Source organism: Meles meles, chromosome 4, assembly GCF_922984935.1.
Source record: "Meles meles chromosome 4, mMelMel3.1 paternal haplotype, whole genome shotgun sequence".
Taxonomy (NCBI): Eukaryota; Metazoa; Chordata; class Mammalia; order Carnivora; family Mustelidae; genus Meles; species Meles meles.
In genome coordinates this window covers 160,699,334-160,714,248 of record NC_060069.1, presented here as the reverse complement: position 1 = coordinate 160,714,248, position 14,915 = coordinate 160,699,334, and the positions used below count along the sequence as shown (strand labels likewise).

The window sequence follows — 14,915 nt, the reverse complement described above, 5'->3', positions numbered from 1 at the left end:
TCTGGGGCCAGAAGTCCGAGGTGCTGGCCGGCCTGCACTCCCTCCGCGGGCTGGGGGCCGGGAGGAGGCGTCTGTCTGCTCCAGGCCTCTCCCCAGGCTTCTGGGGGTTTGCTGGCATCTTTGGCTTCCTGGCTTGTGGAAACGTCACCCGGACCTCTGCCTTCATGCTCTATGTCCACGTTCCCCCTTGCATAAGGACACGGTCACCTGGCTCGAAGTCCACCCTACTCCCCCTACCTCGCTCACCTGCAATGACCCTATTTCCAAATAGGGGCACCTTCGGAGGTCCCAGGGGTTAGGATCTCCACTTAGGAATCTTGCGGGGACAGAGTTTAGTCCGTAATGGGGCCTGAGCCAGGGGCCTAGCTGGTGGCCTGCAGACTCCTCTGCAGCGAGGCCCTGGCTCCCCGAGGGGCTACTGCTCAGGGCCGCGGGCCAGCAGGCACCAGATCCTCCTGGGGCCAGAGCCCCAGAGCCCGGCTTGGCTTGCAGGGTCAGTGTGTGCCCGCTCACACTCACCCCTGCCTGTGGGGGGATGGCCCCCTTGTCCCCACACGGCTGATACCCCCTGATATCACCCGACAATGGGATGCGGGACATGGGGGTCGCATGTGTGTGTCCTGCCAGGGGCTTGGGGGCGTCTGGGATTCCCGCTCCTTCTGGCTTCCGTGCCTACAGGGACCCTCCTCTGACCTGGTTCCCAGCACCCTGTGGCCAAGCCTGGCTGATCTGCGACTCACATGCCAAGTGGAGAGGAAATCCGTGCCACAGTAATCCCCAAGCCAGGGGTGGTTTGCCACTTTGAAGGGTGCTGACATTCCAAGCGCCCGCTGCTGGGTTTTTGAAAGGAGTCCTCCTGGTAAAGAGGCTCGTACACATCACCCATTCCAAGCCCTTCCCCTTCCACCTGAAATGCTGGCGGCTCCGGGAGGCAAGATCCCCAACTCGACCTCAGGCCCGGAGTGGTGTTAGAATGGGTGTTTGGCCACGGCGTGGCGGCCCGAACCCCAGATCGGAGGCGTCGTTGGACGCTCTTCACCGAGCCTGGGTATCTCTGACACTTCGGTCTCACCATGTGTTCCTGGGAACTGCGGGGTATCTAGCTGTCCTCTTGAGAGCGGAGCTTACTGGGCCTGCTGGGGCTCCTCCTACCGGCCCCGTGGAGTGCACCCCTGAGTTCCCCTGGGTCTCCTCTGCTACTGTGGTGATGCTCCTGCCAGAAGGCAGACGTGCCCAGATCTGCAGGGTGAGTGAGTAAGTTCACAGACCCCCAGGGCTCAGTGGGAGTGGATGAAGGCAGCTTTGCCAAGCCCTCTGACCGTGCTCAGTGTCCTAGGAGAAGACAGCCCGGAAGGAGGGTGTGTTTCGTGGCTGTGTCTCAGGGCACGTGCGTAGGTCCAATCCCATGTGGCTCCGCACCCCGACAAGCAGGGCTTGCTTCCCCCAGCCTCTCCTTTCCAGGGCACATCCCCTCCTCCCCTCACCATCCCCATCCATTCCAGCCTTCCTGCTCAGGAACGCCTTCCTTAGAGAAATTCTGGCATAAACGTACTGTGTGCCAGGACTGGAAACAACCAGCAGACACGGCTTGCTTGAGGACAGCCCTCAAATGCTCATCAAATATTGACTGTCGGCCAAGATTCCTGGGCCAGGCCACACCACAAGGTCCACACATCACACGTTTATTAGGGCTGCGTGCAACGTTAGCTCAGTGGTTTCGGTATGCAGCCTTCTATCTGCACCTCTGCCGGCCAACCAGAGTATCTGTTCCTTGTGCTATCAGAGTGGTTGATCTGTGCGAAGAAAAGAGAAGAATTTTATTTAGACACTAATCTTTTCAACAAATATTTAATGTGTCACTTACTAGCAAAGTCACATAAAGAGAATCATTTCCTAGAACGGGATCTGCTCTAACTACTCTGGGTACTTGATTTTTCCCCCTCCATGTGCTTCTTAATATTATTTGAACCAGGTGTTAATGAAGTTATAGAACTTTCTGCAATGAGGCCATGTTCTAGTGTCCATGCCGTCCAGCAGAGTAGCCACCTGCCACTCAAAATGTGGCTAGTGAGACTGATGAACCTGATTTTCAATTCTATGTAATTTAAATAAAGGTAAATGTACATGCAAATTGGGCTACAAGCCGCCATATTGGATGGCATAGCTCAAGGGTTTAGCTTTCAATTCTCTGGGTGTAGGGGAGTATTTTTTTTTGAGGGAACATCTTTTCATGGGCTTACTGGCCATCTATATGTCTTTGAAGAATGGCCCAGTCAGATCCTTTGAGTATTTTAAAATTGGATTGTCTTTTTATTATCGAGTTGTAAGAGTTCTTTATATATGCTGGATACATGTCCTTCATTTGCGTACACGTTCTCCCATTCTCTGGGTTACCTCTTCAGTTTCTGGATGGTATTTGTGCTTTCTTCTGTCCTTTGTGCTTTTGCTGTTCTATCAAAGAAACTATGTCTAAGCCAGTGTCACAAAGACTTACGCCTATGTTTTCTTCTGAGAGTTCAGTAGTTCTAGTTTTTACATTTAGTTATCTGACCCACTTTGACTGCATTTTTGTATATGGTGTGAGGTTGGGGTCCCAATTCATTCTTCAGCGTGTGGATATCCAGTTGTCTCAGTGACATTGGTTGAGAACATGACTCATTCCTCAAAGGCCCCGCATGGGAAAGCTCTGTCATGTGTGGAGGAGAGCCAAGTGGAGGGGTAGCGGCTCTGCCGGCATGTGGGGCATTGCAGCATGGAAATCAGAGTAGGAGGGGACTGGCTGGGCTGCAGAGAGAAGGGTTCCAGACTGGTCTGGTTCCAGACTGCCAGGGACCAAGATGGAGACCATGCGGGAGGTGACGTTAATGATGATCCCGGGCTGAGTACACCAAGTGGGCCAGGCTGACCACCCGCAGTTCAGGGCGAAGACAAGGGGGCTCAGAGAGACGACATCACAGTCCTCGGGTCACCAAGCTCAGGGCGAGAGTGTCTAGGTCCAGATTCAGGTTATGCTGCTTCAGGCTTCTATCCTCCGTTATGTCTAAGTCTGTAGGTCTCAGATTCCTCCCCTTTAGAACACTGGAGTCAGTCTTAAAGTCTCTCACGTTTTATTTTTATTATTTTTTAGAAACTGTTGCTTTTCCATCAGTCTTACTTCCATCGTGTTTGCCTCTGTGGAGGAGCGGCTTAGGACGACTCAGTGGTTGCTCTGACCCGTTCCATGGCCGGAGCAGCTGGGAAGCCAACCAGTCTTCTGCGCCTGGCTGAGTCTTCAGGAGGGAAGTGCTGACCAGACCCAGCGTGCGTTGTCCTTGGTGAGTCTGCACCTTCAAGTTTCGCAGTCAGTCAGGAGCTGGAGCAGTGCCCCCTGAAATCCCTCCTTGGTCACGGCCTTCCCAGCACCGGCCTGCTCTTCCTCTGCAATCTGGTCAGCATCTCTGTGAAGTAAAGATCAGACACGACTGCCCGCGGATGCACCTGGGAAAGGGTGCCACGCATGCGCAAAACTTCCCAGGCCAGCGTCCTCCACCTCAGACCCCCTGAGTGAGCTTCACTGTTGTTGCAAGGAATGGTGATGTCCACGTAGTGCAGGGGAGAGTCTGTGCTCCACAGAGCGCTGGTGGGCAGGTTACCGTAAGACGCCTCTGTGACGGGCTGGTGGTCAGCCCTGCGATCAGTTACCACCGGAGTCTGGGCTCCTGGAAGCCTGCCTGATCTGGTTAGTGAGGGCTCCAGGAGGGAGGTGACCGGCAACAGCCCACTGCAGCCCAGGGCCCTGGCTGGGATTCACGGATGATAGGATGCTGATGTCAGCCGGGTTTCAATGACACAATGACGCGAGCTGCCAGCAGAAGCTTCTCTCAGGTTCTCCTCGGGTTCATGATGTGGACGCCTTCGCTCCTCTTCTGGAGGTATGCTGCTCCATTCGGAAGTCACCGTCGCCAGTTCCTGCTGCAAGGAATTCGAGGACATCCTCCTCTTTCACTTGCAGGACGCCTGGGGCTCTGGACGTGGTGACAGTTTCCCTTTAAGCTGGGACAGGAACGACTCTGTATTGACCCCCTCCCTGGGTAGCGTGAAACAAAGCAAGTCTCTCACATTTGAAAATTCAGCTCAATGGGTAATAGGGCTGGTGAAGGCTTCTGGACGTGGGGGTGACCTGCGGGCTGTGCCTGGGAAGCAGCAGGAAGGGAGGGTGGGGACAGTGGCTGGGGACCAGCCAGGGCCCGGAAGGCCCCACACGGCCACACCCCACCCCGGGAAGTCCAACAGCAAGTCTGCGCACCCCAAACAGGAAGGCATACTGACTCCCCCAGTAGTATTCGACTCGATCTCTGGGTGAGACCCTCTTGAGGCCCTGCCCCCAGCTTAGGCCTCAATCAGCATCTGAGCAAACCCCCTTTCATGTCCCTAAGCCACAGCTCTAGCAGCTCCCACTAGCACCGCTCACAGCATTCAGGTCTCATCCTCCTACTCTTGGAACGACTGCGACGACGACCTTCAACACACAGGTATAGGCAAGACAAGCCTTTTCCTGAAATTCCCGTAGAGCCCTGCTCCGAAACACTGGTTCTCTAAACTCAGGGCAGCTGTCCAGACACTCACTCTGTCCTTGATTCCTCCCTTTCCAGAAACTCACTCTTATAAAGAAGATAAGGAAGCAAGGGCCATTGCTACTTTGCAGTTCAATGAAGTTTTCTTCTAAACGTCTCAGCGGAACAGTAAATAGGGAAGCTGTTTGTGGCGATGTTAGAGACGCCTCCTCACTCCAGGCTTTTCGGAGAGTGTGGACACACTGCGGCCCCAGAGGCACGGCAAGGAGGGCAGCACTTTCTACAGGGCCGGGGCTGCGCTCTGGCTGGGTCCCCGACCCGGGGCTGGTGGGGGGAGGCCCCCAGGGAGATGGGAGGGTGGCGGAAGGAGGGCACAGGGCAACACAGCTGGAGAAGGAGCAGAGTGGCTGAAAGGTGATGTTAGGGGGATGCCGGGAAGGGCACACGGGATTGGGACCTCCATCAGGACGATGGGTCCACCCCTTCCCGTGCGGCAGAATCACCGGCCAGGCTTCACCCTGATATTGCAGCTGGGCTGGTCTGCAAAGTCACTCTGGATTCCAGGACTCTGCTCAGTTCTCGGCCGGGCCCTGCACGCTATTCTCAGGTACTCTTCAGGTGTGGTAGGTGTGGTCACATTTACTCTGCGGTAGGTGTGCTCTTTATTCCTTTCTCCTGAGAGGTGATTCTGAGGCACAGAGAGGCTGAGTAACTTTCCCAAGACCACACAGCCGAGCGGAAGAAGCCAGGATATCCTTAAGGGGCCAGACTGCTGCTGATCATACAAGGGCAGAGGAGAGGAATGCTGTCTTAATAGGAGGGTTCAGCCTGACGAAGGCTACGGGTCGGTGGGGTGCGTCCCCACGGCAGAGCCTCCGGGCCCTGAGGAGCTACCTAGCTTTCATTCCATTGCCCTGAGCAGCAGACAGGCCCACAGAGGTCAAGTGGTTTGCGTGGGATCACTTGTGGCCCCTGGGAAATCTGACACGGGACGCCAAGCCCCGGCCCCTGGCTGTGCCTGGCTTAACGCACTATGCAGTGTGGTCCAGACGGTGCGACTGCACAGAGCCCGGGGCCTGCCTCTCGTTAGGACATGTGTCTGAGGTCCCACCGGTGCACTGGGGGTCCAGACTCAGTCACTATACCGAGAAGTCCACGCTAGAGCACCGAGTAAATGCTCCTGACACGTTCTGCATGACTGGCTTCGGTCCGCAAAAGAACGTGAGAGTCACGAGGGGAAATGTGCTTTTCTCGACGCGTGTTAAACGAGCCTGATTTCAGAGCCTCCAGAATGCTGCTGTCCGGGGGGCTTCAAAGGGGCTGCAGGGCTTCCCCCGGGAGCTGGTCATGTGTCATCTGCTCGTGTGGCCACACTGACCTCCCACCTCCCCCGGCCCCCTTCCCCTGCGAGGGGATCCTGGCAGCAAGGAGAGGCCCAGCTGCGGTCTGCTTCTGTCTGTCTCCCTTCCCAGACCCACAACCACAGCACACGGTGCCAAGAGGGGACCAGGACCAGGACCAGGGGTCCCAGCCTGAAGTCAGAAGCAGCCTCTGGCCCGGGCTGGGGTGCCCAGTATCTGTCTCCTCCGAGTTTCTGGCTCCAGGAGAGGAAGCCTTTCCCTGGGAAGAGTCGATGGTTTCACTCCGTGGTCGTGCCAGGGCTCCTTCCTCTCCCGGGAGCTGTCTTGTATCCCAAAGAGCCGTGTCTCCCAAAGGGGCCATGTGACCGTCCCCAGAGGTGCCAGCTGGGGACTCTGACGTTCACCGGTACTCAGTTGCAATTTTCACAGACGACCAAATTAATTCATTACAACTTGATTCTCTTGCTCTTTCTACTCTTCCATAAAGGGGACACGATGCGGGCTTAAAAGCAAGCCGGCGTTGAGCCATGGCGGCACCACGAGCTGGGTTTATCCCGTGTGTTCGGCACCTGCACGCACAGGCCGGGTGATCCCGTCACCGGCCCCCAAACACAGGCAAGCGACCGAGGGGCTTGCCACAGCCCGTGCTGGCTGCCCCGTGATGGAAGGCGGGACCCACAGCCCATGAGGAAACGTCTACTTTTAGAGATTTGGGAAGCGTGAACTTCAGTCGAGTGCCTTTTCCTGATGTAACGGGCAAGGTCTACAAACCCCATAGGATGGACTATTTTACTTACTATGATGGATCAGGCCCCTACCGCCATTCTCCTGGGACTCAGGAGTGCAGAGTCCCAGGCACATTCCCACGAGCGAACCCAGGGCTCAGACCCAGGCAGCTGGCTCCACGTGGCCCCGCGTGGCACGCATTTCGTGCAGGAACATCCTGGGGGCCGGGAGCCATCACCGACCCACAACCTTCGAAATCACAGTATCCTACACTAACCCCTTGTGGGAAGCGACATTTAAAAAGCACTCACATTTTCTCTCTGAATTCCTGCAGGAAGCTCGAAGTCTTTTGCTGTGAGAAACACCCAGCTGGACCTGAACCGGAGGTTCCTGATTTGTTTACTTCCAAGTGCTTCTATGACCTTCTTGGCATCCTCCTTCAGTCTGGGGGGAGAGAGGAAAGGCGTGTGAATGTCCCCGTGGAGACACCTCCACTGTCCTAGCAAAGAGGCTTCTAGAGCAACCCACCTCCTCCTGGGGCGTACAGCGAGAGGGCGTCAAATTTCTAGTTAAACATACAACGACATCAGGGATTCTTTGAGCCTCGGGTTTGGGCACAGAGTTTTAATTCTTAATTCTCAAAAGCCCTGTGTCTTGGGATCCAATCACACTTTCACGTTCAGCCACTGTTATTTTTGGTCTCTGCTGCCCCTCCTGTTCACTGACCACAAAAGGAGGCAGAAGTTGGTGAAAGGAGAAAGGACAGGTCAAAACAGTCTTTCATTTTCGGAAAGATCAGTATCAAGAAAGAAAAAAAAAAACCTAAAACAACGCCACCATTGTAAAAACAGGCAACTTAGGGTAAGCAAAGGGAGGAGGGCAGAAAGGAAAAGAAAAAAGAAAATGAGCTGAGATTTTCCTGATTAAATCAGAATTCTTCCAAGCGTGTATCAAACAACTTCTGTCTGATAAGATGCTCTATTAAAAATAGGATCTGAGGCCAAATAAATTTGGGGAATGCCGTGTTCAGAAGCCAGACTTACAGGGCACAGAAGTACTGTGAGGTTCGTGGAAGGTTCACGGAAGTTTGGCCGTGAACATGTAAGTGTTTACTCAGAAGAGCAAACTTCGAGCCACACGGGAGCTAGACCAACTTCTCCCCACAAGAAGGGGTGTGTGTGTGTGTGTGTCTGTGTGTGTGTGTTTCCTTTTCATTCAATTGCTATTCATACAGAGAATTTTTTCCTGATTTCCTTTCCTATTTCTGTAAGTCCCACCCTGAGTGTAGCTTTTCTGTCCAAATCCAGGTCAGTGGCGGCTCTTTCTTGCTACCGGGAATATTCCTTAGCGTCCAGGACTGAACACAGTCCGCTTTGTCATGGGCTCCCCCTCCTTCTCCTTCAGAAAGCCCCTTGCTCCAGCCGGCTTCCCCTGCCCCCCCCCCGCCCCCGTGGGGACAGTCCGTCCACGCTCACCTGCTCGCACCATCGTCTTGGGTCACCATAAAGAGCAGGGACTTGGGAGGCGCGCTCTGAATGAAGTTTGCCATCGGTGCAGAGTTATCTGTCGGGTCAATGCAAATCTGCTTTAGGTCCCCGTTGCTTGCTTCCCCAGACGCTGTGCCTCCTCTGTCGTGTCCTCTGAATCTTCCAATTCCTGGAGCTTGTCTCCACTAGTGAGTGGATGGCCACTGGGCTCCATGCTGGGACCCGCAGAGGTGATGGGCACGAGCACATCGTGAAGATTCTATGACCCTAACCGGAGGCCAGCAACAACCACCGCAGAGGGGTCCCAGGACACCAACATGCGGAATGGGGCCAGAAATCAGACTTGCAGACCAGACTGAGCTCGGCAAGTCTTTGTTGAGGGACGTATCTGGGCCTCACAGCAACAAAAGGAAGCTAATCTCAAACCCCATTATTTCCCACTGGGCTGTTTATGGTGCTGCTCACCTTAATTGCAGAGTAAAAACGCAGAGTTCCCATAAATGTGTCCAGACATTTCTTATTACTCTGTCCTCTTTATAAAGTCTTGTTTTTAATAATTCTTACTGTTCGATAAAAATAAAAGGGGCCGCCACATCCTGACTGACCTCTGCACTCAAGCCCAGGGCCCAGACTGGAGAGACCACAGAAGGAGAACACGCACCGCGTGTCCCGGGACATGTGCACTGAGCGCAGGGGCATTTCACAAACAGGACGGGAGTGATGATGTTCAGGGCTGGAGGCTGCACATTGTTTTACATACATCTGATTTAAAAAAATGTTTTCTCTTATTATGTGATGAAGCAATGAAAGTAAAAGGCCCAGGACCAGCGAGATGAGAAGACATTTTCTAGATAACGCCTTCAAACTTGGTCATATGAACTCCATTAAGAGACAAGGAGGGCTTGTGTCAGACTGTTCTAGAATACTCCTACGAGCTTCTGGCACCTTATTTTAGTAGACAACTAAGAATGTTTGACACTTTGACTTGTGTCTTTTTATCTTCATGCTTCTAATTCATTTTCATAGGAAAAGAGTTTTCTTACCACCTTCAAACATATCAAAATACCGTGATGCTATCGCTTTCCCAGTCACATCTGAAAATAAAAGAAATGGTTTTTAAAAAGAACGTTCAGTGGACTCAGGGTCCATCTGTGGCACTGTGGTGCTCAAAACGGCACTCCCTGGCCTGGTCAGCGGTTCTAGAACTTTCCTTCTGCTGGCTGCCAGCTAGCTGGACCTTCTGCTCTGTCCTGCTGTCCCTGCTTCTCCCACAGGAACCCCAGAGCGCCCACCTCAGCCCCCTCTGCTTCGGACCTTAGGTTTTCCAGTGGGATTCTCAGAACGGGAATGTTTTGTCTCAGTTCCCACAGCCCCGTGGTCAGGGGACCTCGCACCCCACGTGCTCTCAGTACGGCACACAGAGCCCTTTCCCCGAACCTCTGACAGGTTTCCTGGTCATGGGCCTCTGGTGGCAGCTGTGACAGGATGTCTTCCCCAGGCCTTAGCATAGGCCAAACTTTGCACCCCTGAGGCCCTAGTTGGCCTTTTCTCACAGAGGTGGGAACCAGCTTCTAGCCTCACTCTCTGCAGGGTGGAATCCAAGAGCGACTCCAGGATGGTCTGTGCCCTCACAGCCTGCTTATCTGACTTGACCCCTGCCTTCTGCAGGTCCTTGTTTTCTTAAAGGCCTATTTGGCTATTTTAAAAAACAAACTTTGTTTTTAGTAATCTCTACACCCAACATGGGGTTTGAACACACGACCCTGAGATTAAGAGTCGCACGTTCTTCTGAGCCAGCCAGGAGCCCCTGACTTTTTTCTTTTTTTTCCAGGAACCACAAATAACCTGTAAAGTGAAGCATTATAAAAATAATCAAAGAATATTAAAATGCATTAAAATATAAGCCCAGACCAGATCATTTGCAAAAATCATTGAAAACCCAAGGTATCTTTGAAAATCCAATCATGTAAACTTTACAGAAGTTTGAAAGAAAACATTTAGTGACTCACAATTGACAATGGCAATATTTATTCCTCTTCCAACATTTCTAGTCTTTTCTCCCATGAGCCTGAAATGTAAATAAGAGTCAGTCAAAGAATCCCTGTCTTACTAAGCAATGAGTAGGGCTCCCTGTTTCATAAGCCCTTCTCTTGGCAGAACCCCGGTCCCTACCATTGGCACTTGCCATTTCCTCAAAAAAATGCATAGGTCTTGGCTCAGATCCCTTGAAAACCACCCCCATCCTTGCTCCGCACATACCTACCCCCAAGGTTCTACAGAATCAGTCCCTCGGGGAACCCGGAAGCTGCTCTTGCTCCTACAATCTAGACAAATGGCCGGAGACAGGAAAATCTAGGATTTGTTGAGCACAGGCTCTTTACAAACATTTTCTCACACTCTTCCACCACCTCCTAAGCATTCATTTTTCCATCTTACAGACAGGAAGTCATAAGAGGTCGATCAACTGGGCATGGATCTCACCCAAGTCTGCTACCCATGTATACACTCTCTTTCCTTGTACTGACAGAGGCCTGGTTGGACTCTTGGTGATCCTTTCATCCAGCCACAAAATGGAAGACAGTTACCTCCTCAAATAAATACTTCCTATTATTTTACTTAATTTTCACTTTTAAGTTGGAGAATAGGACCAACTTCAAATGAACTGTGACCTAAAACCAGTAAGAAGACTGACTTTCCTGGAGATGGTATTTATTATTGAAGATCCTAGAATTTTGTGTGTGTTTGCCCCCTCTGCCAAGTTTTTTTTTTTTTTAAGATTTCATTTATTTAGTTGAGAGAGAGAGAAAGAGAGAGAGAGCATGAGAGGGGAGAAGGTCAGAGGGAGAAGCAGACTCTCTGTTAAGCAGGGAGTCCGATGTGGGGCTTGGTCCCAGGACCCTGAGATCATGACCTGAGCCGAAGGCAGACGCTCAACTGACTGAGCCCCTCAGGTGCCTGACACCCCCACCAGGTTTTAGAGTCAGGGTTATGCTAGCGTCACAAAAAGAATTTGAAAGTGTTCCTCCTTTTCCCATGCTTCGGAATAGTGGTTACAGCACTGTCATTTTCTATCTGCTCTTAACATATTTATCTAAACTCCCCCAGGGGGCTTTCTCGTCTGAGTCCTTTTTGGAAGAGTAGCTTTTTGACAACTTTAGAGAATATTCTATAATATTTTGAAAGAGAAAAAGAATCTTCCATTTATGATAATGGAAAGTGGGGGTAATCTGAACCTAATTTCTCATAGGGAAAATCTAAAAACGGGATTTAAGGAGTATCTACTAGACCATATTGGAGACTTCACAAGGAAATAAAGAGCGCCGAAGCCAGCATGTGGGGGAATACTAAGTTTCAAGGGGGTGAGTCCAGCAAATAAAGCTATTTTGCCTCAGGAGCATTTGCTAACTAATTCCAGAAAAAGTATAAAAGGAAATGAGCAGCACTTTTGAGAACCACGTGAGGTGAGGCTTGGGGGATAAAAGTTGGAAGCCCGGGCCCACCAAAGGGAATGCCATGTTAAATCCTCCAATCTTATTTGGGTTGGGGTAAAAAATAGCTGAATCTCAAAAATAAGAATGAACCAGAAATAGATCAGAGCTTGAATAACAGCAGCCAAATTTTAAGTCAACCGGGTGGGTCCCCCCAAATCTCAGTCTTTACCATTTATTCAGACCATTCTATTCTGCTAATGATTCTAAGTCCTTGGTTTATACCAAGCAAAAACCCTCAGAAAAAGAAAGAGACCACCTAATATCTCATTTATCCAAAATATTTCAAAATAACTATACTTAAAATACTAATGAAGACAATAAGTAAAAGCAAAACATTTCAAACTGGTTAGAAGAAGTACAAAATGAAGCTCTAAATCTAAATTAATGTGAGAAGCACAGCTGGTAGTCAGTGGAGCGGATTCACAGCAGATCAGGCACAGCAGAAGATCTGTAAACTGAGCGACAGCTCAGAGGAAAACAGCTCTGCCCACAACGAAAGAAAGATACAAAGATGGAGAATACACACAGGCTGAAAGCTACTGTGAACGTAATAATAAGATCTGACATATGTTTGTTAGGGGTCTCAGATGCTCAGGAGAAGGTAAATGGGGCAGAAGACACAAAGACAGAGAATTTTTTCAACGTGATGAAGAACTCTGATTTGTACATATCTAAGAAGCCCAATGAGCCCAAAGAAAATAGAGCAGTAACAACAGAAACAGGGTACAAATGCTGAAGACTAAAGACAAGGAAAAAGTCTTAAAGACAGTTGGAGAGGGGGGGAAAGGCTGTTACTTTCATCAAATCAGCAATTCGATTGTTTACTGATTCTTGAGAAAAACAATGGAAGCCAGAGGACAATGGAATGGTCTCTGCCTGGGCTGAAACACTACCTGGTAAAATCTTATGGCAAAGCTGATGAGATAAAGGTATTTCAGAGAAACATAAATTGAGACAATTCACCACCAGCAGGCCATACAGAAGCTTTTGTTCTGTATCTTTTGCTGTGATAAACCTTTCTGTAAGTATTAGCTGTTCCTGAGTCTTATAAGTTCCTCTAGGAGATCATAGAAGTTGAGGGTATCTGTGCAATCTCCCCCAAGAACAATATCCAATTGAAATACACGCACATGTGCACAAACTGACGTGATTATATTACACATTTGATGCGTGGGTGGATCTATTTCAGCTTGCTTTCCATTTAGAATTTCTTTTGTTTTTGTTTGGATTTTATTTAATTTTTGAATATGCAATACGTTCACATGGTTCAAAAATCACCATTATGTGTACAGAATAAAATCACACCCAAAGAAATCTTTATACCCTCCACTTTGTTCTCCTCATCCCTTTTCCATCTGCATTAATTTATTTTAGTTTCTGATTTATCCTCCTAGGGTTTGTTTTTATGTCAAAAATAAGCAAACTGTGTATGTATAATTAATATACATTAATGTATGTATTATATATACATACATATGTATATACACATGTACGAGTATACTTACATGTGAGTATATTTATGTATATGTCTGTATCCTTTACCATATTCTTTTTTTTTAAGATTTTATTTATTTAGGGCACCTGGGTGGCTCAGTGGGTTGGGCCGCTGCCTTCGGCTCGGGTCATGATCTTGGGGTCCTGGGATCGAGTCCCACATCGGGCTCTCTGCTCGGGGGAGAGCCTGCTTCCCTTCCTCTCTCTCCGCCTGCCTCTCTTGTGATTTCTCTCTGTCAAATAAATAAATAAAATCTTTTTTTTTAAGATTTTATTTATTTATTTGACAGACAGAGATCACAAGTAGGCAGAGAGGCAGGCAGAGAGAGAGGAAGGGAAGCAGGCTCCCTGCTGAGGAGAGAGCCCGAAGCAGGGCTCGATCCCAGGACCCTGAGATCATGACCTGAGCCAAAGCCAGAGGCTTAACCCACTGAGCCACCCAGGCGCCCCTCCCTTACCATAGTCTTTTATAACAGACTGATAAATGTGTTGCTCTGAGTTCTGTGAGCCATTCTAGCAAATAACCAAACCCAAAGAGGGGTGCATGGGGACTCTGGTTTACAGGCAATTGGTCAGAATAATGACAATCTGGGACTTGGGATTGGTTTCTGAAGTTGGCAGGGATGTGGTGGTGGAAAGTCTTGTGAAACTAAAGCCCTTAACCTGTGGGGTCTGAGGCCATCTTCAAGAAGGTATATCAGAATCCAGTTGAACTGTAGATCCAACCCCCAGCTGGTACTGCAGATAATTGCTTGAAGTGGGGAAAAACGACCAGACATTTGATGACCAGAGTACAAATGCACTCAGAGTACTGTGTGGATCATAAAGGAAATCAGTAGTTTAAGGAAAGTAGTAGAAAACTACTGTTTTCCTTTATGCACCCCAAAATAATGTGGCTCACTTGAGAAGAAACAGATAACTTGAGTAGCTCTGTATTTATTAAAGAAAGTGAAATTTGTAGTTAAAAATCTTCTCACAAAGAAAATTCTAGGCCAGAAGTCTTCACTGGGAAATAGCACCAAATCCTTCAATAAATAATACTAATTCTTTACCAACTCTCTCAGAGTATTGCAGGGAATACTCACCAACACATTCCACCTTGATACCAAAACCAGAGAAAAAAATAACAAGAAAACCACAGACAAATATCCCTCAAGAACACAGATATAAAAATTCTTAATAAAATTTTAACAAACTGAATCCAACAACATATAAAAAGGATAAGATATTACAAGCAAGTGGGATTTATCTAAAAAATGCAAAGTTGGTTTAATGTTCAAAAAAGTAATTCACCATATTAGCAGACTAAGAAAGACAAACCATATAATCCCCTCAAGATATACAGAAAAAACATCTGACAAAATCCAATATCCATCACTGATTAAAAACTCTCAGAAACCTTGAAATAGAAGGAATTTCTTCAACTTCATAAAAGACTTCTACAAAAAAATCCCTAATTAGCATCATACTTAATGATGAATGATGGAATGCTTTCTCTCCAAGACAAGGAAAAAGGCAATTATGTCTACTCTCATCATTTCCATTCAGCATTGTAATGGAGGTTCTCTCCAGTGCAATCAGGCAAGAAAAAGAAAACAAAGACATGCAGATTAGAAAGTGGTAAAACTGCCTTTTATTGGGGCTGGGGTGGGGATGGTTAGCTGACATTTCCGTCTATGTAGAAAATCCAATGTTAAAAAAATCAAAAACTACTAGAACTAATAACTGAGCTTAGCAAGGTTGTGGGATATAAGATCATTATACAAAAATCAATTCTATTTCTATATACAAGCAATGAACAGT

General features: G+C 49.0%; 1 protein-coding gene across 1 annotated transcript in view; it reads right to left on the bottom strand.

Moving 5' to 3' along the window:
• Nucleotides 1-1,666: 1,666 nt before the first annotated feature.
• The window catches only part of FAM3B (FAM3 metabolism regulating signaling molecule B), a 34,970-nt gene continuing 21,721 nt past the window's right edge, over nucleotides 1,667-14,915 (bottom strand). The window contains exons 4-8 of the mRNA XM_046001618.1: nucleotides 10,137-10,195; nucleotides 9,171-9,221; nucleotides 8,116-8,203; nucleotides 6,952-7,084; nucleotides 1,667-1,793 (exon numbers count right to left, since the gene is read on the bottom strand). Of these exons, the coding sequence (XP_045857574.1) occupies nucleotides 1,704-1,793; nucleotides 6,952-7,084; nucleotides 8,116-8,203; nucleotides 9,171-9,221; nucleotides 10,137-10,195 (421 nt within the window). The 3' untranslated portion in view covers nucleotides 1,667-1,703. The remainder of the gene's footprint in view (nucleotides 1,794-6,951; nucleotides 7,085-8,115; nucleotides 8,204-9,170; nucleotides 9,222-10,136; nucleotides 10,196-14,915) is intronic.